Source organism: Salvelinus alpinus, chromosome 1 (genome assembly GCF_045679555.1).
Source record: "Salvelinus alpinus chromosome 1, SLU_Salpinus.1, whole genome shotgun sequence".
NCBI classification, from domain to species: domain Eukaryota; kingdom Metazoa; phylum Chordata; class Actinopteri; order Salmoniformes; family Salmonidae; genus Salvelinus; species Salvelinus alpinus.
The window spans coordinates 90,934,624-90,958,147 of NC_092086.1; the positions used below are offsets into that span (position 1 = coordinate 90,934,624).

The 23,524-nt window shown below is 42.8% G+C and overlaps 1 protein-coding gene across 2 annotated transcripts in view; it reads left to right on the forward strand.

The window, feature by feature from the left end:
* Positions 1–3,813: 3,813 nt before the first annotated feature.
* LOC139533917 (glutamate receptor 3) overlaps positions 3,814–23,524 on the forward strand; it is a 113,869-nt gene continuing 94,158 nt past the window's right edge. For both annotated transcript variants that reach the window (XM_071332447.1, XM_071332431.1), the window contains exons 1-2: positions 3,814–4,032; positions 4,569–4,727. In XM_071332447.1, coding sequence (XP_071188548.1) covers positions 3,945–4,032; positions 4,569–4,727 — 247 coding nt within the window. In that variant the 5' untranslated portion in view covers positions 3,814–3,944. The remainder of the gene's footprint in view (positions 4,033–4,568; positions 4,728–23,524) is intronic.

A 23,524-nucleotide genomic window follows, 5' to 3' on the forward strand; every position in this document is an offset into this window, starting at 1 on the left:
TGGGAAGCTTGTGGAAGGCTACCTGGAACGTTTGACTCAAGTTAAACAATTTAAATGCAATGCTACCAAATACTAATTGAGTGTATGTAAACTTCTGACTCACTCAGAATGTGAAGAAAAAAATAAAAGCTGAAATATACTGTATAATTCTCTTTACTATTATTATATGAAAAACTGAGTTTAAATTTATTTGGCTAAGGTGTATGTAAACTTCCGACTTCAACTGTATATATATAAAATATATCTTCTGATGATTACAAATCTACTAATGTCTCCACCAACCAGTCAGGCCCCCAGCAGGCAGAAATAAGGTTACCAGACAAACATGGTGGTAGAGATCTGTTAAATAGTGGTGACGTTCTTACTGCATCTCTATGGATGATGACATGTGTGTGTCTCTTCTGTTGGTAAACTGGGATTAAATAAAACATATTAACATTTAAAGAAAATAAAATAGTTCCCTGGACAGTATGTAGCCTGGGGATATGGTTTGTTTGTGTGATGTCATCACAGAGCTGAATAAAGCTATCTTTGGAGAGATGCCACTAATTGTACTCGCCATATGGTCTACAGTGTCTAAATAGCATGTTCACTTAAATTCCTTAGGAGGTGCTGGAATGGCCCACTAGCATTTACACTCAATGGGGTCTTGTTGAATACGTGTGCTCGCGCATACTTGTGCGTGTGTGTTTCATTATAATATGATGAAAAGCTAGCTTCGCCAGAGATATGCAGCCTTCTTTGCATGCTTAGGATAGTTTGAAGAAAATGTCTCAGGCTAGCATAATAGGCGCTTGTCTGCACCAAATCTCTTTTTTAAATGTAGCAGATAATAAAAGTACATAGCAACAAGTAATGAAACACCAACAGTAAACACATTTAGATCAGTGATGAACAACTGCGGTCCGCAGGCCCCCATTTTGAAGGGAACTCAGTCAGGGTTACAACTTACTGTTGCGAAGTAGAATACACAAGATGCAATTTCGAAATTTGGTTGTGCTTCAATAGTTTTTCTCTTGTTACAGTATGTCAGTCACTGATAGCCACTCAATTAGCCCATGTCTGCTAAAATGTTTTAGATTAGTAAATTAGTCTAGAGACCAGCTTTCTAAACTTGTAGTAATCAAGGTCGAATTAGAGCCCCAGGTGCCCCCATTGATTTTGTTAGTCAGCCTCACTCAGATATCATATTCAAAACTGCAAAACTGTCTCATCTCCTCTTGCTCCGCTCTTCTCCTTTTCCTTCCCATTTTATTTAGCTTGACCGTGGTTTCCTTGTTCTCCCTATTCTTCCCTGCTGAGATGTTTCAGACGTAGTAGCATCATCATCATCATCACCTCACCATTCTCCTTTCAACGGTTCATTTCAGAGTGGTCCTGTATATTATATCTGGATGAGTTTGTCTCTGATGGCTCTCATCATGATAACATATGCACCTCAGTGAACGTAAAGCGCCAGCTTAGCCACAAGCTCAGTCAAATTAAGTCTGAGTTTGTTTTTGAGCGCACAGGAACAAATGTAATAATTGTACACAGCCGAGCCGAAAGTTGATTGTGTAGTTCATCAAATCTGTGAGGTCTTACAGAGGCACAGAGTGTACAAAACATTAGGAACACCTTCCTAATATTGAGTTACACACCCTTTTTCCTTCAGAACAGCCTCACTTCGTTGGGGCCTGGACTCTACAAGGTGTCAAAAGCGTTCCACGGGGATGCTGGCCCATGTTGACTCCAATGCTTCCCACAGTTGTGTCAAGTTGGCTGGATGTCATTTGGGTGGTGTTCCTAATGTTTTGTACACCCAGTGTACATGTTCTAAAGCAAAATCACTTTTGCTCCTGGAAGGAAATCACCCAACATTTGTGCAGCACAGCACCACTGCTCTGGCCCTAGTACAGTGAGTTAACTGTAAATTAACATCAGAGTTGTAATGCCAAGCATTAAATCCCTCTGATTAATCTGGGTCAATACAGTCTGACCTGTTCTGCTAGGCTGGGTCTGCATCGGCCTCTTCCTAACAGAAAGTGGTAATGATTAGCTGACTTGCCTTTGGCTCTCCAACAGTACACACTGACTCTCTGAACAAAGAGCTTCAATAATGTAATCTATATCTTCTTATTCATAGCCAGGCTACAGTGGGTTGATATAGCTGTGCTAGAGTGTGAATTATCATTGTTTTGAAGGATCACATGAACTACAGTATACACTGAGTATACCAAACATTCCTAATATTTAGTTGCACCCCCCCCCCCCCCCCCCCTCCCCCCACCCAGCCTCAATTCATCAGGGCATGGACTCTACAAGGTGTCGAAAACGTTCAACAGGGATGCTGGCCCACATTGACTTCGTTGCTTCCAAACAGTTGTGTCAAGTTGGCTGGATGTCCTTTGGGTGGTGGATCATTGTTGATACACACGGGAAACTGTTCAGCGTAAAAATCCCAGCAGCGTTGCAGTTCTTGACACAAACCGGTGCGCCTGGCACCTACTACCGTACCCCATTCAAAGGCACTTAAATATTTTGCCTTGCCTATTCACCCTCTTAATGGCACACAATATAGGTCTCAATTGTCTCAAGGCTTAATTTTTTTTAACTTAACCTGTCTCCTTCCCTTCATCTACACATCAATAAGGGATCATAGCTTTCACCTTGATTCACCTGGTCTGTGTATGTCATGGAAAGAGTAGGTGTTCTTCATGTTTTGCATACTTAGTGTAGTGAGTGGCTGTATGCTACTGTATGTACTGTATAGAGGTTATAGAAGATGTTTGATACCTTTATAACTGCACTAAGTCCCTCAGCAAGCAGCAGTGTGCAACTCCTCTGCAATACTAATGAACATTTCCAACCTGCTGGAGGCGAGAGCTCTCCAGCGCTGGGAGGGATTTCACTCCCCAGGATGGAACATCACATCCCTTTTCTCTTGGTGCCTGCCTGTGACTGGAGGCACAGTCGGGCTTGATGAAAAGGGGTTGGATGGCGTGGGTCTGATAGGGCGCTGCAGCAGCACCTGTTTCACATTACACAGTAACCTCAGAATTAATAACTGACAGACTCAATCACATTCGCTCCAAAGATACTGACAGGCAGGCAGCGCAGACAACTGCAATCATGGGAGGAATTCTTTTAATGAAAACCTGAAGTGGCACTCATTTACTTTCATTGTCATAGGAACTATTTTGATGGGAAATATATTTGACTGACTCATAGGACTTGAAGTCTACCTAACACCTGGGCTGGGCCTGGGTTACTTACAGGGTTATTAGTTCAGGAGATAAAAACTTGTGATGTCTTCAGGAATATCTCCAGAGACCAATTACACAGGAGATGAAATGGTCACCAATTTGCCTGGCATTCATTTAATATAACTGTCATAAATTTTGGAAAATCACATAGCCTAATGCTTATTTTTTCATGTAGAATCATTACATCTTCACCCAATAGGCTATAGAACATGCATTAAAGAATACCAAAAATGTCATTTTCCCTCAACTAGCCCACTTGACTACAGAGTAGATACCATCATATCTGGACTCGCTTTGTCTGTGCACCATGCAGACAAACACTGTATAGCTGTGCCCGCGCTGATTCTTCCCAGCCCACATGTCTGCAGTGGCGGCATGGCGAGGATGCTGTTATAATTGAACGTCAGATCAAGTATAATCAACGTCCCCCTGCTGGCTCAATTGGATCCTTATTCACAAAAATATAATCTTCTCGCTCCGCAACCATCTTTGAGAAAGTCTGTGCCTTTTTTCCAACGGAAGAAGATTCGCTCTGCTGCAGTTCGGCTCGCAGTTCAATGTATGTCACTCGTAGTCCACAGTGAGAGGCTGAGAGCTCCTTGCACATCTGGTGGATTTTCTCTGCGAATAGGCTTGTGTACCTACATGGTTTTCCTATATCAGATTCGTTTGAGGAGTTAAATTCAGAGGTCTGATAAAATGGGGCATCGCATAATAGCGACTGTCCTTTTTTTTGTGTGGCTTTTTGGTACATCGCATGGAGCGTTTCCAAACCAGATAAATATAGGTAAGTTATATTTGAAATTACTAATATGTTTTTTCTTTAGCCTAAAAAGAAAACGAGATAAATGTACATTAAAAGCTCGTGTGGTGCTGACTTCATTTGCACTGATTATTATTTGCATAATTCATTGTCAAGTTCATCAGTCATACCCTAAGGAGAGGTAGCAGACTAGCTAAGAGAAACAATGCGCTTAAGAGTGGGGGGAGGGTAAAATAAATCACCAAAAGTTGCACATACTTGCCTATTTAAGTATCTTCATGCAGAACTTTCCACCACTTCACTGGGCAGTATAGATGATACATTAACAAATGAATCACAGTAGAATGAATTGGTTGATGTTTATTCCAGGTAAAGCGATGCTCATCCAGATAGTAATGTGAAATACCTTGGTGCTTAAAATAGGACTTATCATTTGTCGTCAGTGATAGAAAATAATATATAAGGGCTGATATTGATGTCATACTATGTTTTCATGAAACAGAATATGAGCAACTAAGCTATGCAATTCTTCCCATTCTCCTCTCCTCTTTCGTTTCTAGGTGGGCTTTTTATGCGCTCTACAGTGCAGGAGCACAGCGCCTTCAGATTCGCTGTTCAGCTGTATAATACCAATCAAAATGTGACGGAGAAACCTTTCCATCTCAATTATAATGTAGACAACCTCGAATCATCCAACAGCTTCTCCGTCACACATGCGTGTGAGTACCACGACACTAAATGATGGCAATGTGTTTCATTTAATTAACGACACATATGGAGGGCACTGCTTCCCCCCCACCCTCTCAATGTATTATGAGCGGCTACTGCACCGACTTGGGGGCTATATCCACAGTGGCATTGGCTTGACGCCTATGTAAATTATGTCTGTTTTAATGCAATATTATATTGATTGTAGGCTGATCGCTATAGCATTAGAAGACAATCATCCCACACATGTCTTCTGAGCTGTCACTGCACATCGCTTTGCTGATGGTAGGGTATAGAGTTGGCTCAAATTGATGAGAACAATTCCAGAAAAACACTGAACACATGAAAACATTTCAATGCTGTTGTGTGTCAATGTCGGCTTTATGAGCTTTGAAGTGGCATGCGAATAAGTTAATTCAGAGCCCGAGGATATACAACTTATTTTAAGCTGGAGTAATTGTTAAAGATTCATAATATGGTTGATCTTTTATAGTTTATCTGTTAATTGTTTCCTTTCCGGATATACTATATTTTGTATGCAAAAAAACTTTTTTCACACCACTGTGATTGTCAAAGAAAGTTGGACTATTATACAAGCCCCAGTTCCTTTCAGATTAAGCCTTGGATATTCCAAAGAGGTGGTTGTTGCAGCAATTGCTGTATAGCCTAATAATCAAAATGACGGTTTCGGTTCTCTGTTATATTACTTTTTATTGTGAGTTACCTACACTGTAGTAGATAGAAGTGATATTTAGTTTTGTCATGCACAGTACACTAGTCAAGTGTGTACATTAAGAACATTTAAAAAGAAGAGGTTAGGGTCAGCCAAGTCTACACTAAATTGAGAAACATTATGTCTAAACTGCATAGCAATTATCTTGACACATGAAGCACAATGGTACACATGTAGAAATGTTTAATGTATACGAAGACACGTAGTAAACTTGTCATGTCTGTCTATAGCTGGGATATTTCACAAAAGACTTAATGTCATTGAGAATATCACAGTTATCATCTGTAGGAAATGCTTCTCGATCCTTTGGATACTATTCAACAGAGATTGCTGTTGTTCTGTTGGAAAACTGCATGTTAATATTTCTCTGAAATGACAATTCCACATTCCTCTGGCAAATATGCTTCTCACTACCTTGTGTTGTAGCTGTGGTATAAAAAAAAGTTAATGGCACTTGACAGTGTTATATCTCCTCTCTTAGTTGCTGTTCACTTGGGGCACTATTGTAAGGTCACAGCGATAGGCTTGTAATGAGGGTGCACATGAATAAGCCTGCAGTGTATCCCACTGTTGGGCTTTATTTATCCCCCTATCTCTGGTTGCATCATTTTGCTATAGCCTACGCTGTAAGTTGTTGAATTTACTTTGTACCAATTCCCTTTACTGTGACTGTGAGGATAGCTTTGGTAAAATAATTTTCCTCTCTTAGATTTGTAGAATGAATTCTCATTCATTTCTGGAACTGACTACTTAATTTGATTGCCGGGGTGGAGAAATTGACCTATAATTGGAGCGGATGGATGGCTTTTAGATATTTCAGGATTCATGAAATGCCTCCAGTTGCTATAGTGATCAATATGACCGAATATGGATATCTGCCACATGATTGACAAGCAGGTATGAGCCTTTCTGCCAAGCAAAGCTAAGTAAAGTAAACATGTGCTCTGTGCACATTTCAGTTGCACATTTTTCCATTGTGATTAGATGCAGTATTTGCTGTTTCTAGTTTGAGTAAATGTAATGTTTTAAATTCAAAGAGGAGCCAATGCCAACCTCAGTTTGATGCTAGCTAGCTATCCCAAGAAAAAACGTTTTTTGCTTCAGCAAGAAACTCAGACATAATTTACCTGAACTGCATTCAGCTCAATATTGCAGTGTTTATTGAAGACAATAACCTATAGATTGATTTTCTTTATTTTTTAACTGAAATAAATATATTTATCTTTTTGCTTATTTAATATTCGACATGTTGGAGTGTATTCTGATGTCAGGTCTTTGCATTTGTTTTTGTCGAATGGCATGCGATGGGACCCTCTGGTTCATTCTAGATGAGAATGGTTGTGGACAGAGTGGGCTTCCAAAATCGTACGGACTTCCTCTGGCAGCATTGGATGTGTCTGGGAGCCACAGGGACTGTCAGAAGCACTCTTTTGGCATGTTAACTTTTCACTAACTGTACTTCTCTAAGGATGAGGCAGACTATTCAAATATGTGTCAGCAAACAGAATTAGCCACTCAGATGGTAGTGTAACTCAATAAAGAGAAAAAATATGAGGAAATCTGGAGCTTGTTTGATGCCTTTGCGGGCTCATCTATTAAAGTGCAAAACCATCTCTCGTTGTGATGATTTTGTAGTTATAAATTGACATTTGTCCTTCTGTGTGGGTTTTGTCTATTGTGGTATTTCCATTTGTTAAAAACCATGTCTGTTAATGGCATGACACAACAGAAAATCCAAAGGGAACATTATAGGTCGGACTTCCATGAAGCCTTCATAACACCACAAGCACTCATAACACCACCAGTGCCATGATATAATACAAATCTGTTTATGTCACTTTCCCTTTGAAATTGACATCAGAAGAAGAAGAGGGAGTAAATAGAAGAGTAGCCAACTTGGATAACCTTTGACTTTGACCAGAGAGCCTACAAAGCCTGACATTTCAACGTGTAGCAATTCAATAATATTCATGTGTTTCACATTTATTAAATTAGAGCCTTCTAGTGTGTATTTCTAAATTACTGGCCAATTGAAGATTAGAATACATTTATTTTACATACAGTGCTTGGAACTGTATTTCCATATTTTAATTGCTAATTGGATTACAATTGCTCATAATGATGATTCGTTTTTCACTTTTCCAACTTTTGTGTCTTACTGTAATTTTTCATTTTTCATATATTTAGCATTAGAGGGCAGATATGGAGAAAAGTTACCTCATCAGACACTAACATTGTTGGACAATAACACAGTTATTATTATTTATTAGTCACACTTTTTAATGTCAGATGAAATTATCAAATGGATGATATGTATATACAGTGCATTCAGAAAGTATTCAGACCCCTTGACCTTTCCACATTTTGTTATGTTACAGACTTATTCTAAAATTGATTAAATAATTTTTTCTCTCTCATCAATCTACAAACAATACCCCATCATGCCAAAACAAAAACTAGGTTTTAGAAATGTTTGCAAAGGCATAAAAAAAAAAAAATGATATCACATTTACATAAGTATTCAAACCCTTTACGCAGTACTTTGTTGAAGCACCTTTGGCAGCGATTACATCCTCGTGTCTTCTTGGGTATTTCGCTACAAGCTTGGCACACCTGTATTTGGGGAGTTTCTCCCATTATTCTCTGCAGATCCTCTCGAGCTCTGTCAGGTTGGATGGGGACCGTCACTGCACAGCTATTTTCTGGTCTCTCCAGAGATGTTAGATCGGGTTCAAGTCCAGGCTCTGGCCTGGCCACTCAAGGACATTCAGAGACTTGTCCCAAAGCCACTCCTGTATTGTCTTGGCTGTGTGCTTAGAGTCATTGTCCTGTTGGAAGGTGAACCTTCACCCCAGTCTAAGGCCCTGAGCGCTCTGGAGCAGGTTTTCATCAAGGGTCTCTCTGTACTTTGCTCTGTTCATCTTTCCTTCGATCCTGACTAGTCTCCCAGTCCCTGCCACTGAAAAACATTGCCACAGCATGATGCTGCCACCACCATGTTTCACCGTAGGTTTCCTGCCAGGTTTCCTCCAGACGTGATGCTTGGCTTTCAGGCCAAAGAGTTTCTCATGTGCAGAGTCCTTTAGGTGCGTTTTTTCAAACTCCAAGCGGGCTATCATGTGCCTTTTACTGAGGAGTGGTTTCCGTCTGGCCACTCTACCATAAAGGCCTGATTGGTGGAGTGATGCAGAGATGGTTGTCCTTCTGGAAGATTCTCCCATCTCCACAGAGGAACTCTGGAACTCTGTAAGAGTGACCATTGGGTTCTTGGTCACCTCCCTGACCAAGTCCCTTCTCTCCCGATTGCTCAGTTTGGCCAGGCGACCAGCTCTAGGAAGAGTCTTGGTGGTTCCAAACTTCTTCCATTTAAGAATGATGGAGGCCACTGTGTTCTTGGTGACCTTCAATGCTGCAGAAATGTTTTGGTACCCTTCCCCAGATCTGTGCCTCGACACAAATCTCGGAGCTCTATGAACAGTTCCTTCGACCTCATGGCTCGGTTTATGCCCTGACATGCACTGTCAACTGTGGGACCTTATATATAGACAAGTGTGTGCCATTCCAAATCATGTCCAATCAAGTGAATTTACCACAGGTGGATTCCAATAAAGTTGTAGAAACATCTAAAGCGTGACCAATGGAAACAAGATGCACCTGAGCTCAATTTCTAGTCCCATAGCAAAGGGACTGAATACTTGTAAATAAGGTAAATAAGGTATTTCAGTTTTTTATTATTAATACATTTGCAAAAATGTCAAAAAACCTGTTTTTGCTTTGTCATTATGGGGTATTCAAATCAATCAAATCAAATCAAAGTTTATTTGTCACGTGCGCCGAACAGGCTCTAGTTCAAAAAAGGTGTTAGGTGAATAATAGCGAGGCTATAAAAGTAGCGAGGCTACATACAGACACCGGTTAGTCAGGCTGATTGAGGTAGTATGTACATGTAGATATGGTTAAAGTGACTATGCATATATGATGAACAGAGAGTAGCAGTAGCGTAAAAGAGGGATTGGCGGGTGGTGGGTGGCGGGACACAATGCAGATAGCCCGGTTAGCCAATGTGCGGGAGCACTGGTTGTTTGGCCCAATTGAGGTAGTATGTACATGAATGTATAGTTAAAGTGACTATGTATATATGTTAAACAGAGAGTAGCAGCAGCGTAAAAGGAAGGGTTGAGGGGGGGCACACAATGCAAATAGTCCGGGTAGCCAGATGTGGCAGATGTGTTGCTACCTACCTTCACCACCTGGGGGCGGCGCGTCAGGAAGTCCAGGATCCAGTTGCAGAGGGAGGTGTTTAGTCCCAGGATCCTTAGCTTATTGATGAGCTTTGAGGGTACTATGGTGTTGAACACTGAGTTGTAGTCAATGAACAGCATTCTCACGTAGTTGTTACTTTTGTCCAGGTGGGAAAGGGCAGTGTGGAGTGCAATAGAGATTGCATCATCTGTGGATCTGTTTGGGCGGTATGCAAATTGGAGTGGGTCTAGGGTTTCTGGGATAATGGTGTTGATGTGAGCCATTACCAACCTTTCAAAGCACTTCATGGCCACGGACGTAAGTGCTACGGGTCTGTAGTCATTTAGGCAGGTTGCCTTTGTGTTCTTGGGCACAGGGACTATGGTGGTCTGCTTGAAACATGTTGGTATTACAGACTCAATCAGGGACATGTTGAAAATGTCAGTGAAGACACCTGCCAGTTGGTCAGCACATGCCCGGAGCACACGTCCTGGTAATCCGTCTGGCCCCGCAGCCTTGTGTATGTTGACCTGTTTAAAGGTCTTACTCACGTCGGCTACGGAGAGCATGATCACACAGTCGTCCGGAACAGCTGATGCTCTCATGCATGCCTCAGTGTTGCTTGCCTCGAAGCGAGCATTGAAGTGATTTAGCTCGTCTGGTAGGCTGGTGTCACTGGGCAGCTCGCGGCTGTGCTTCCCTTTGTAGTGTAGATTAATGATATTGATGAGGAATTTAAAAAAAATAATCTATTTTAGAATAAGGATGTAACGTAACAAAATGTGGGAAAAGTGAAGGGGTCTGAATACTTTCCGAATGCACTGTATGTTCTTTCATCGCAGAAGATACTCTTTATTCTCTCACCTCAGCCTCACTCGATAATAATGTGGGATGGTATGTGGATCTGCTGCTACTCATTCTTTAATGCATTCTCATGCTTCCTCAAAACATCTGCATAACAGATGGATATTCAGTTTGAAGATGGAACATAGCAGATGTCTCCCACTTAACGAAAATATAAAAAGTTTTTTTCTATTCAAGAGACCTGGAACATGTAAGACTGGATTGTATGCATCATGTTAAAAGTGGGACAATGCTAACAAACAACCATCTGAGTTGGTGGAAAACGAGTTGCATTATTCAAATTATTTTCAAAGGATTTTCTCTAGTGAGAAAAGTAATGTGGTGTCTCACTACACACACAAAAATGAGGGTTCCTCAAGGGTTCTTTGGGAAGGGGGATGGTTCTATGTGGAACCATACTGACCCAAAGAAGAAAAAAAACATACTGACCCAAAGAACCCTTTGAGCCCTTTAATGGTTCTTTGCAGTTCAAAAGGGTTATTTCCTATTTTAGTGAAAGTTCAAGTGTAGGGGCGGTGGCTCATTCAAATATTTTAGGGCGTAGTTTGCATACAGCTCTTTTTGTTCAATCGTGAGAGTGTCATTCCAGTTGATCTAATCTGATGTGTTATGCTATTACAATGCCAGTGACAATGTATTTTGAAAGACTTATAGTTGGCCTTGTGTCAAATGAGAACCGTTGACTAAGTGAGTAGTTCTCAATTCTCTCCTCGGGGACCCCATAGCCGTTCCAGAGCTAGGTCACCTGATTCAACTTCTTAATAAACACAATAATAAAACCTATGGAATTTTAACAATAGAGTATAATATGGCTATTAAACCAGAATTAAAAAACCTGTATGGTTCTAAAAAATAACTTTCTTTCTAGAACCATTCTCCATAAAGGTTATAAAAATAATCATAAAAAAGGGCTCTATATGCAGTAGCCCCAAAGTGTTCTAACCTTAGTGGAACCCTTTTAATGGTTATTTATAGAACCTTAGGAAAGGGTTATTTATAGCACCATACAGGTTCCATTTCGAACCATTTTAGTATGGTTCTTAATAGAACCTTAAAAAAAGGTTTCATAAAGCACCAAAAATGGTTCCATTATGGTTACAAGTCAAATAACCTTTATTTTGCACTATATACTGTAGAACTATATGTTTTTAGTGTGTATAGAGGGTGCTATAATTTCTTGATGTTAGATATTATTTTGTAAATGGCACTTTTTGGGATTTGTGGTTGTCTGTGGAGACTGTGTATCTTAAAAAAGGCACATCCATCTACAAAGGGTTAAATCAATGTCTTTGAATCACATGATCGAGTCAGGCGATGTACGTATAGATAAAACATAAAAAAGAGTCATAACATGTGTAAAGACTTCTCGATTAGGAGCCATTTGTTAGAAGTGGAGTCAGACAGGGGCTGTGATTAGAATAACGTCCGTTACCCTGGTTGGGTCAGGATGTAATGATAGTCACAAATCCCCATCGGCCATTACTGTGTTATTGGCTGAGAAGATCAATAGGCTGAAGGCCACAGGACAAGACAGCAGTGTTTGGTGTAGTGTGTTGTGCTACACTATGTTGGTGTGAAGAGATCAGCTCTCACTGCCCATATCATTCTCTCAACATCTCCTGATATGTGACAGAACAGAATTAATTTCACTAGAGCTTTTTATTGTGTAGGCTACAGTTCTCTCAGAAAAATATGAGCCCCAGAGAGTTTGACCCATATTGCTGTACGGTACAACACCAACTTACAGACAAATGTACACAGATAAACATATACAGTTGAAGTCGGAAGTTTACATACTCTTAGGTTGGAGTCATTAAAATGCGTTATTCAACTACTCCACAAATTTCTTGTTAACAAACTATAATTTTGGCAAGTCGGTTAGGTCGTCTACTTTGTGCATAACAAAAGTCATTTTTCCAAAAATTGTTTACAGACAGATTATTTCACTTATATTTCACTGTATCACAATTCCAGTGGGTCAGAAGTTTACATACACTAAGTTGACTGTGCCTTTAAATAGCTTGGAAAATTCCATAAAATTATGTCATGGCTTTAGAAGCTTCTGATAGGCTAATTGACATAATTTGAGTCTGTTGGAGGTGTACCTGTGGATGTATTTCAAGGCCTACCTTCAAACTCAGTGCCTCTTTGCTTGACATCATGGGAAAATCAAAAGAAATCAGCCAAGTCTGGTTCATCCTTGGGAGCAATTTCCAAACGGCTGAAGGTACCACGTTCATCTGTACAAACAAGAGTACGCAAGTATAAACACCATGGGACCACGTAGCCGTCATACAGCTCAGGAAGGAGACGCGTTCTGTCTCCTAGAGATTAACATACTTTGGTGCAAAAAGTGCAAATCAATCCCAGAACAACAGCAAAGGACCTTGTGAAGATGCTGGAGGAAACAGGTACAAAAGTACCTATATCCACAGTAAAAACGAGTCCTATATCGACAACCTGAAAGGACGCTCAGCAAGGAAGAAGCCATTGCTCCAAAACCGCCATAAAAAAGACAGACTACAGTTTGCAACTACACCTTTTTCTCCCTGAGTATTCATTACATGAATCTTATTCAAATCTGTTCATATTCACCCGAGGAAGAATATGACAGCTTTTTTTTTCGGACAAGCGAGCACTTATATATGGTCATTTTCACGCCTTCATAAATTCATAGAATGTTTGGGAATGACGTATAGTAAAGCATTTGTGAAAATTCTATAGCAATAGAGTGAGAAATCAGCCATACGTTTTGGACAATTAATAGATATTGCAGTAAATAAAACCTAATAAAAACATCTGTCTTGTCCAGGACCAGAGTCTACCCAGACTGGTGTGCCATAGCCAATCAGAGCTACACTAGGCCTATTTTAGATCGTATTTGCCAAATACACCACTTCCGAGTATTTTACTCGCTAATGTTCAGTCCCTGGACAATAAAGTAGACGACCTCAGGGTGAGGATCTCCTTCAATAGAGACTTAAGGGACTTTAACATACTCTGTTTCACAGAATCATCTCTCTATCCGGATATAGTGTATCTGTCCATACAGCCAGCTGGGTTCTCAGTACATCGCACAGACAGGAATAAAGAACTCTCCGGGAAGAAGAAAGGCAGTAGTGTATGTTTCATGATTAACTACTCATGGTGTGATTGTGATAACGTATTGTGATAACGTACAGGAACTCAAGTCCCTTTGTTCACCCAACCTAGAATATCTCACAATCAAATGTTGACTGTTTTGCCTCCCAAGAGAATTCTCATCGGTTATAGTCACAGCCGTGTACATTCCCCCTCAAGCCGATACTACAACAGCCCTCAAGGAACTACACTGGACTTTGTGCAAACTGGAAACCACATATTCTGATGCCGCATTTATTCTAGCTGGGGAGTTTAACAAAGCAAATTTGAGGAAAACGCTACCGAAATTCTATCAACACATTGCCTGTAGTACTCGCGCTACAAAAACTCTGAAACATTGTTACTCTCCCTTCCGGGATGGCTACAAGGCTCTCCCCCGCTCTCCCTTCGGCAAATCAGATCACGACTCCATTCTGCTCCTCGCTTCCTATAGGCAGAAACTCAAACAGGAAGTACCCGGGCTAAGGTCTATTCAACACTGGTCAGACCAATCAGAATTTATGTATCAAGATTGTTTTGATCACATGGACTGCGATATGTTACGGGTTACCTCTGAGAATAACATTGACATATACATGGACACGGTGACTGAGTTCATCAGGAAGTGTATAGGGGATGTTGTTCCCACTGTCACTATTAAAACCTACCCAAACCAGAAACTGCGGAGAGATGGCAGCATTCACACAAAACTGAAAGTGCGAATCACCGCAATTAACCACAGCAAGGTGACTGGGAATATGTTGAATACAAACAGTGTAATTATTCCCTCCGTAAGTCAATCAAACATTAAAATGTAAGTACAGAGACAAAGTGGAGTCGCAATTCAACGGCTCAGACACAAAACATATGTGGCCGGGTCTACAGACCATCACGGATTACAAAGGGAAAACCAGCCACATCGCGGACATCAACGTCTTGCTCCCGGACAAGCTAAACACATTCTTTGCCCGCTTTGAGGGTAACACAGTGCCACCGACGTGGTCCGCTCCCAAGAACTATGGGCTCTCGTTCTCCATGGCCGACGTGAGTAAGACATTTAAGCGTGTTAACCCTCGCAAGGCTGAAGGCCCAGACGATATTCCTAGCCGTGTCCTCAGAGCATGCGCAAACCAGCTGGCTGAAGTGTTTATGGACATATTCAATATCTCCCTATCCCAGTCTGTTGTCCCCACTGGCTTCAAGATGTCCAGCATTGTTCCTGTACCCAAGAAAGCAAAATTAACTGAACTAAATGACTATCTCTCCGTCGCACTCACTTCTGTCATCATTTACATTTACATTTAAGTCATTTAGCAGACGCTCTTATCCAGAGCGACTTACAAATTGGTGCATTCACCTTATGATATCCAGTGGAACAACCACTTTACAATAGTGCATCTAACTCTTTTAAGGGGGGGGGGTTAGAAGGATTACTTTATCCTATCCTAGGTATTCCTTAAAGAGGTGGGGTTTCAGGTGTCTCCGGAAGGTGGTGATTGACTCCGCTGACCTGGCGTCGTGAGGGAGTTTGTTCCACCATTGGGGTGCCAGAGCAGCGAACAGTTTTGACTGGGCTGAGCGGGAACTGTACTTCCTCAGAGGTAGGGAGGCAAGCAGGCCAGAGGTGGATGAACGCAGTGCCCTTGTTTGGGTGTAGGGCCTGATCAGAGCCTGAAGGTACGGAGGTGCCGTTCCCCTCACAGCTCCGTAGGCAAGCACCATGGTCTTGTAGCGGATGCGAGCTTCAACTGGAAGCCAGTGGAGAGAGCGGAGGAGCGGGGTGACGTGAGAGAACTTGGGAAAGTTGAACACCAGACGGGCTGCGGCGTTCTGGATGAGTTGTAGGGGTTTAATGGCACAGGCAGGGAGCCCAGCCAACAGCGAGTTGCAGTAATCCAGACGGGAGATGACAAGTGCCTGGATTAGGACCTGCGCCGCTTCCTGCGTGAGGCAGGGTCGTACTCTGCGAATGTTGTAGAGCATGAACCTACAGGAACGGGTCACCGCCTTGATGTTAGTTGAGAACGACAGGGTGTTGTCCAGGATCACGCCAAGGTTCTTAGCACTCTGGGAGGAGGACACAATGGAGTTGTCAACCGTGATGGCGAGATCATGGAACGGGCAGTCCTTCCCCGGGAGGAAGAGCCGCTCCGTCTTGCCGAGGTTCAGCTTGAGATGGTGATCCGTCATCCACACTGATATGTCTGCCAGACATGCAGAGATGCGATTCACCACCTGGTTATCAGAGGGGGGAAAGGAGAAGATTAATTGTGTGTCGTCTGCATAGCAATGATAGGAGAGACCATGTGAGGATATGACAGAGCCAAGTGACTTGGTGTATAGCGAGAATAGGAGAGGGCCTAGAACAGAGCCCTGGGGGACACCAGTGGTGAGAGCACGTGGTGCGGAGACAGATTCTCGCCACGCCACCTGGTAGGAGCGACCTGTCAGGTAGGACGCAATCCAAGCGTGGGCCGCGCCGGAGATGCCCAGCTCGGAGAGGGTGGAGAGGAGGATCTGATGGTTCACAGTATCAAAGGCAGCCGATAGGTCTAGAAGGATGAGAGCAGAGGAGAGAGAGTTAGCTTTAGCAGTGCGGAGCGCCTCCGTGACACAGAGAAGAGCAGTCTCAGTTGAATGACTAGTCTTGAAACCTGACTGATTTGGATCAAGAAGGTCATTCTGAGAGAGATAGCAGGAGAGCTGGCCAAGGACGGCACGTTCAAGAGTTTTGGAGAGAAAAGAAAGAAGGGATACTGGTCTGTAGTTGTTGACATCGGAGGGATCGAGTGTAGGTTTTTTCAGAAGGGGTGCAACTCTCGCTCTCTTGAAGACGGAAGGGACGTAGCCAGCGGTCAAGGATGAGTTGATGAGCGAGGTGAGGTAAGGGAGAAGGTCTCCGGAAATGGTCTGGAGAAGAGAGGAGGGGATAGGGTCAAGCGGGCAGGTTGTTGGGCGGCCGGCCGTCACAAGACGCGAGATTTCATCTGGAGAGAGAGGGGAGAAAGAGGTCAAAGCACAGGGTAGGGCAGTGTGAGCAGAACCAGCGGTGTCGTTTGACTTAGCAAACGAGGATCGGATGTCGTCGACCTTCTTTTCAAAATGGTTGACGAAGTCATCAGCAGAGAGGGAGGAGGGGGGAGGAGGGGGAGGAGGATTCAGGAGGGAGGAGAAGGTGGCAAAGAGCTTCCTAGGGTTAGAGGCAGATGCTTGGAATTTAGAGTGGTAGAAATTGGCTTTAGCAGCAGAGACAGAAGAGGAGAATGTAGAGAGGAGGGAGTGAAAGGATGCCAGGTCCGCAGGGAGGCGAGTTTTCCTCCATTTCCGCTCGGCTGCCCGGAGCCCTGTTCTGTGAGCTTGCAATAAGTCGTCGAGCCACGGAGCAGGAGGGGAGGACCGAGCCGGCCTGGAGGATAGGGGACATAGAGAGTCAAAGGATGCAGAAAGGGAGGAGAGGAGGGTTGAGGAGGCAGAATCAGGAGATAGGTTGGAGAAGGTTTGAGCAGAGGGAAGAGATGATAGGATGGAAGAGGAGAGAGTAGCGGGGGAGAGAGAGCGAAGGTTGGGACGGCGCGATACCATCCGAGTAGGGGCAGTGTGGGAAGTGTTGGATGAGAGCGAGAGGGAAAAGGATACAAGGTAGTGGTCGGAGACTTGGAGGGGAGTTGCAATGAGATTAGTGGAAGAACAGCATCTAGTAAAGATGAGGTCAAGCGTATTGCCTGCCTTGTGAGTAGGGGGGGAAGGTGAGAGGGTGAGGTCAAAAGAGGAGAGGAGTGGAAAGAAGGAGGCAGAGAGGAATGAGTCAAAGGTAGACGTGGGGAGGTTAAAGTCACCCAGAACTGTGAGAGGTGAGCCATCCTCAGGAAAGGAACTTATCAGGGCGTCAAGCTCATTGATGAACTCTCCAAGGGAACCTGGAGGGCAATAAATGATAAGGATGTTAAGCTTGAAAGGGCTGGTAACTGTGACAGCATGGAATTCAAAGGAGGCGATAGACAGATGGGTCAGGGGAGAAAGAGAGAATGTCCACTTGGGAGAGATGAGGATCCCAGTGCCACCACCCCGCTGACCAGAAGCTCTCGGGGTGTGCGAGAACACGTGGGCAGACGAGGAGAGAGCAGTAGGAGTAGCAGTGTTATCAGTGGTAATCCATGTTTCCGTCAGTGCCAAGAAGTCGAGGGACTGGAGGGAAGCATAGGCTGAGATGAACTCTGCCTTGTTGGCCGCAGATCGGCAGTTCCAGAGGCTGCCTGAGACCTGGAACTCCACGTGGGTCGTGCGCGCTGGGACCACCAGGTTAGAGTAGCAGCGGCCACGCGGTGTGAAGCGTTTGTATGGTCTGTGCAGAGAGGAGAGAACAGGGATAGACAGACACATAGTTGACAGGCTACAGAAGAGGCTACGCTAATGCAAAGGAGATTGGAATGACAAGTGGACTACACGTCTCGAATGTTCAGAAAGTTAAGCTTACGTTGCAAAAAATCTTATTGACTAAAATGATATAGTACTGCTGGCTGGTGAAATAGGCTAGCTAGCAGTGGCTGCGTTGTTGACTTTGTTTGAAAGTGTAGCTGGCTAGGTAACCTCAACTGGCTAGGTAACCTCGACAATTACTCTAGACTACACAATTATCTTGGATACAAAGACGGCTATGTAGCCAGCTAAGATCAAACAAATCAAACTGTTGTACTGTAATGAAATGAAATGTAATACTACCTGTAATACTACCTGTGGAGCAAAGCGGAATGCAACTACTCGCTCCAAACCAAACCGGAAGTGCGTATCGTAGAGGGAGAGGCAATAGAAGTGTTGTTTCTTGTATTATTGTCTTTTGTGTCTTTAGAGGACTGCTTCACCTTAATGTCCCCTTTCCCTTTTCTTCTGTCCTTATTTTGTCCCACTTTGTCCCTTCTTTGTCCCTTCTTCTCTTCTGCCAACTAGACACTCCTTGTTAGCTAGCTAGCTTCTTTCAGGAATGTCCCTAGCAACTGCCTAGCAACAGGTAAACAACTTAGCTAGCTAAGAAAACGGTATAATTTTATGAAAAATGGTTACTTTTTCAAAAGCCTTTCTTCTTTGTTTGCTGCTTGTTTGGTCTCCTATTCAGTTTGCAGTTTTCTTTTGATTTTTTGATCATGAAGTGCTTTGAGAGACTAGTTAAGGATCATATCACCTCCACCTTACCTGACACCCTGGACCCACTTCAATTAGCATAGCGCCCCAATAGATCCACAGATGATGCAATCGCCATCACACTGCACACTGCTTTATCCCATCTGGACAAGAGGAATACCTATGTAAGAATGCTGTTCATTGACTATAGCTCAGCCTTCAACACCATAGTACCCTCCAAGCTCATCATTAAGCTTGGGTCTGAACCTTGCCCTGATCAACTGGGTCCTGGACTTCCTGACGGGCCACCCTCAGGTGGTGAGGGTAGGAAACAACACCTTCACTTCGCTGTTCCTCAACACAGTGGCCCAAATACTACTGTACTTTAGTCAATGCCACTCCGACATTGCTCGTCCTAATATTTAGATACTTCTTAATTCCATTCGTCAACTTTTAGATTTGTGTTTATTGTTGTGAATTGTTAGATACTACTGCACTGTTGGAGCTAGAAACACAAGCATTTCGTTACACCCGCAATAACATCTGCTAAATATGTGTATGTGACCAATAAAATGTTATTTGATTTGACAAGGGTGTGTGCTCAGCCCCCTCATGTACTCCCTGCTCACCCATGACTGCATGGCCGCGCACACCTCCAACTCAATCATCAAGTTTTCAGACGAGACAGCCTACAGGGAGGAGCTGAGGGCCATGGCGGAGTGGTACCAGGAAAATAACCTCTCCCTCAACGTCAACAAAACGAAGGAGCTGATCGAGACAACAGAGAGAGCACACCACTATTCACATCTACGGGACCGCAGTGGAGAAGGTGGAAAGCTTCAAGTTCCTCGGCGTACACATCACTGACAATCTGAAATGGTCCACCCACACAGACAGTGTGGTGAAGAAGGTGCGACAGATTTGTGTGTATTGTTGTGAATTGTTAGATACTACTGCACTGTTGGAGCTAGGAACACAAGCCTTCACTATACCCGCAATAACATCTGATAAATATGTGTATGTGACCAATAAGATTTGATTTAATTTGATCAGGCTGTAAAACTGTTGACTAATTTATACTCACTTGTGTGTCCTGTTCGGCCCACGGGCCTTGTGTTTGACATATGTGCGCTAGCCTATTAGCCACGTTATGACTGACTTGTGATCATTGCCCTAGCTAGTTTGATTGTATTGGCATTCCCAGCCTTAGTTACTGTTGTCTGTTTTTGTTCAAAATGTTGAGTCATTGAAACTGAAACAGTGCATCCTGAATGGAGGCAGCAAACAATGTACCTGGGATTTAAATCCTGATAGCAATATTTTGGAGACTACCAAGAAATGTATTGGTGAATTATATTAATCATACATTGAACTGCATTCATGTATTCTGCCAACAATGCCTTACTGTACGTCATGGAATTTAGAAAAAAAAAAACCAAACTCTTATGAAGTTGGTTTTGAAGCATAAACTGGGAATTTGATCATTTTTTAAAATACAAAGTAGTTCAAACGCTGTCAATTCCACTTTAAGGCTGAGGTCAGGGCAGGGAGGAGGGAGAGCGAGACACTGAGTCACAGTGGGATGGAAGTTTAGATGTGCTGTAGTGAGGGTGGACAGTGGACATGAATCAAGTCTATCTGGAAAGTGGCAAGTCTATGTGGAATTCTAGGCTAGCACTAGTGGAACTGGGTTAGTAGCCACCATACATTTACATAAGCATGTTTTTATTATAATCACACCACTTTGTCAGTTAGATTGAAATAAGTAGAGACAAACCAAAGCTATTGTCTTGATATAATGTACAAACACTTTACAGGCTCATGGCTGACAGTGCATCTGGCACTAAAAGGAGGAATAGTCCCAAGCTGCTCTGTGAATATATACTATAAACACAGTAAAAAGCCACATCACGCATCTTTTAGAACTTACTCTATACCCAATATCTAAAGTAAAAGCTGCAGGGTTTTCATGCACCACAATTTCTTCTGAGTTACACTTCTATTTGATCATGTTATTATAGCAGTATATTATTTATATAGTGTCGGAAAGCAGCTCCTAATCTCTCCCTGCCCTGCATATGACTCAACCAGCACAGTACTTTTAAAGCACCTTAAAGCGCTATCATAGAGGACATACAGCACTGAGCAGTCCCACTGAAGCACCAATACCAGCAGTACCATCTGATTGTCATCTGCTCTAGGTGTTATCAATAACATTACAGACTGATGATTAATGGCTGAAACAACATCAGTGATTTGATTAGCAGTCAGCGGGGGTGTTGGACGGAGCGCAGACAGAGATCTGATCACAGTGTGACATCCTCTGGGATTAGAGCACTGCTGCTAAACCACCCTTAGGTCTGACATTGGACAATTCTGAAATAGACAATTCCAATGGAGTATCTATGGTACTCATCCACTCAGAAATAACATTCATTGAGTCATTTTTTCAGCTAAAATCAAAGGCATGCAATGACATTCTTTGAGCACACCTTTCTCTGATCTGTAAAGCACGTACAGTGCATTCAGAAAGTATTCAGACCCCTTTACTTTTTCCATATTTTGTTACGTTACAGACTTATTCTAAAATTGATACAATAGTTTTTTTCACATCAATCTACACCCAATAACCAATAATGACAAAGCAAAAACAGGTTTTTAGATAAAAAAAAAAAAAGTATTAAATATCACAGTTACATGAGTATTCAGACCCATTACTCAGTACTTTGTTGAAGCACCTTTGGCAGTGATTACAGCCTTGAATCTTCTTGGGTATGAGGCTACAAGCTTGGAAAACCTGTATTTCTGGAATTCTGCCATTCTTCTCTGCAGATCCTCTCAAGCTTTGTCAGGTTGGATGGGAAGCGTTGCTGCACAGCTATTTTCAGGTCTCGATCTGGTTCAAGTCCAGGCTCTGGCTGGGCCACTCAAGGACATTGAGACTTGTCCTGAAGCCACTCCTGCATTTTCTTTGCTGTGTGCTTAGGGTAGTTGTCCTGTTGGAAGGTGAACCTTTGCCCCAGACTGAGGTCCTGAGAGCTCTGGAGCATGTTTTCATCAAGGATCTCTCTGTACTTTGCTCCGTTCATCTTTCCCTCGATCCTGACTAGTCATTTCCTCCAGAAATTATGCTTGGCATTCAGGCCAAAGAGTACAATCTTGGTTTCATCAGACCAGGGAATCTTGTTTTCATGGTCCTTTAGGTGCCTTTTGGCAAACTCCAAGCAGGCTGTCATGTGCCTTTTACTGAGGAGTGGCTTCCATCTTGCCACTCTACCATAAAGGCCTGATTGGTGGAGTGCTACAGAGATGGTTGTCCTTCTGGAAGTTTCTCCCATCTCCACAGAGGAACTCTGGAGCTGTCAGAGTGACCATCGGGTTCTTGGTCACCTCCCTGACCAAGTCCCTTCTTCCCGATTGCTCAGTTTGGCTGGGTGGCCAGCTCTAGGAAGAGTCTTGGTGGTTCCAAACTTCTTCCATTGAAGAATGATGGAAGCCGCTGTGTTCTTGGTGACCTTCAATGCTGCAGAAATGTTTTGGTACCCTTACCCAGATCTGTGCCTCGACCCGATCCTGTCTCAGAGCTCTACAGACAATTCCATGGCTTGGTTTTTGCTCTGACATGCACTGTCAATGGTGGGACCTTATATAGACAGGTGTATGCCTTTCCAAATCATGTCCAATCAATTGCATTTTCCACAGATGGACTCCAATCAAGTTGTAGAAACATCTGAAGGATGATCAATGGAAACAGAATGCACCTGAGCTCAATTTCGTGTCTCATAGCAAAGGGTCTGAATACCTATGTAAATAAGGTATTTCAGTTTTTTAAATGTTATAAATTTACAAAAAAATCTAAAAACCTGTTTTTGCTTTGTCATTATGGAGTATTATGTGTGGAATGATGAGGAATTTTTTTGTCATCCATTTTAGAGTAAGGCTGCAACTTTAAATAAAATTTGGAAAAAGTCAAGGGAACTGAATACTTTCCGAATGCACTGTATCTCCATGGCCATATGGAGGTGTTTGTCACTAGCTGAGCATGGCCATGGGCATAGCTCAAGGACAATAACATAGCTCAAGGGTCATGTTTGAACTCCACCTGGCTTCAGTTTTATAGAGGCAGCATTGCGGTTTAGCAGCACAGGGACCACACAATGCCAGTACCACTCCATCTCCTCCTCTTTAACTGCCCTGGGTACCTGTGAGAGGGACAAAATACTAGCCACATGTGGAGTTATTTAGAGGTTTATAAGGGTTGAGAGATTGGGGATGAGAGAGAGAATAGTGGGGATGCCAACTGATATACTGATAGAAAAGATCTTTGGTGCTGTTAACACTACAACCCATTGTGAGGAGGAAGGAATGTTCTGTACCTTTTGTTCATTCAGAGGAATGTGTCTTTTGTTTATAATTCTTTACTGCCTGGGTCTGTGTGATATTTCCTCTTGGTTCATAGAGGATGGTGGCCAATCTGCAGTCTACATCTAGTGGAGAATAGATGGTAATGAGATACAGCTTAATCCATTCTGTTCACTGGAGGGCAAATTCAACAAACTGCATATTTAATACCAATATCAAAAGACACACTTAGAGTGAACCTGAGCGTGGAGGTTGCTGTCAAAGACATATTTGTCTTTTGAAATATAGAATGTTTTTTAAACAGCAGTTTGGTGGTCTTGTTATTCTATTTAAAACATCTTACCTCCAGCCTTGGTATACTCTTGACCAGAG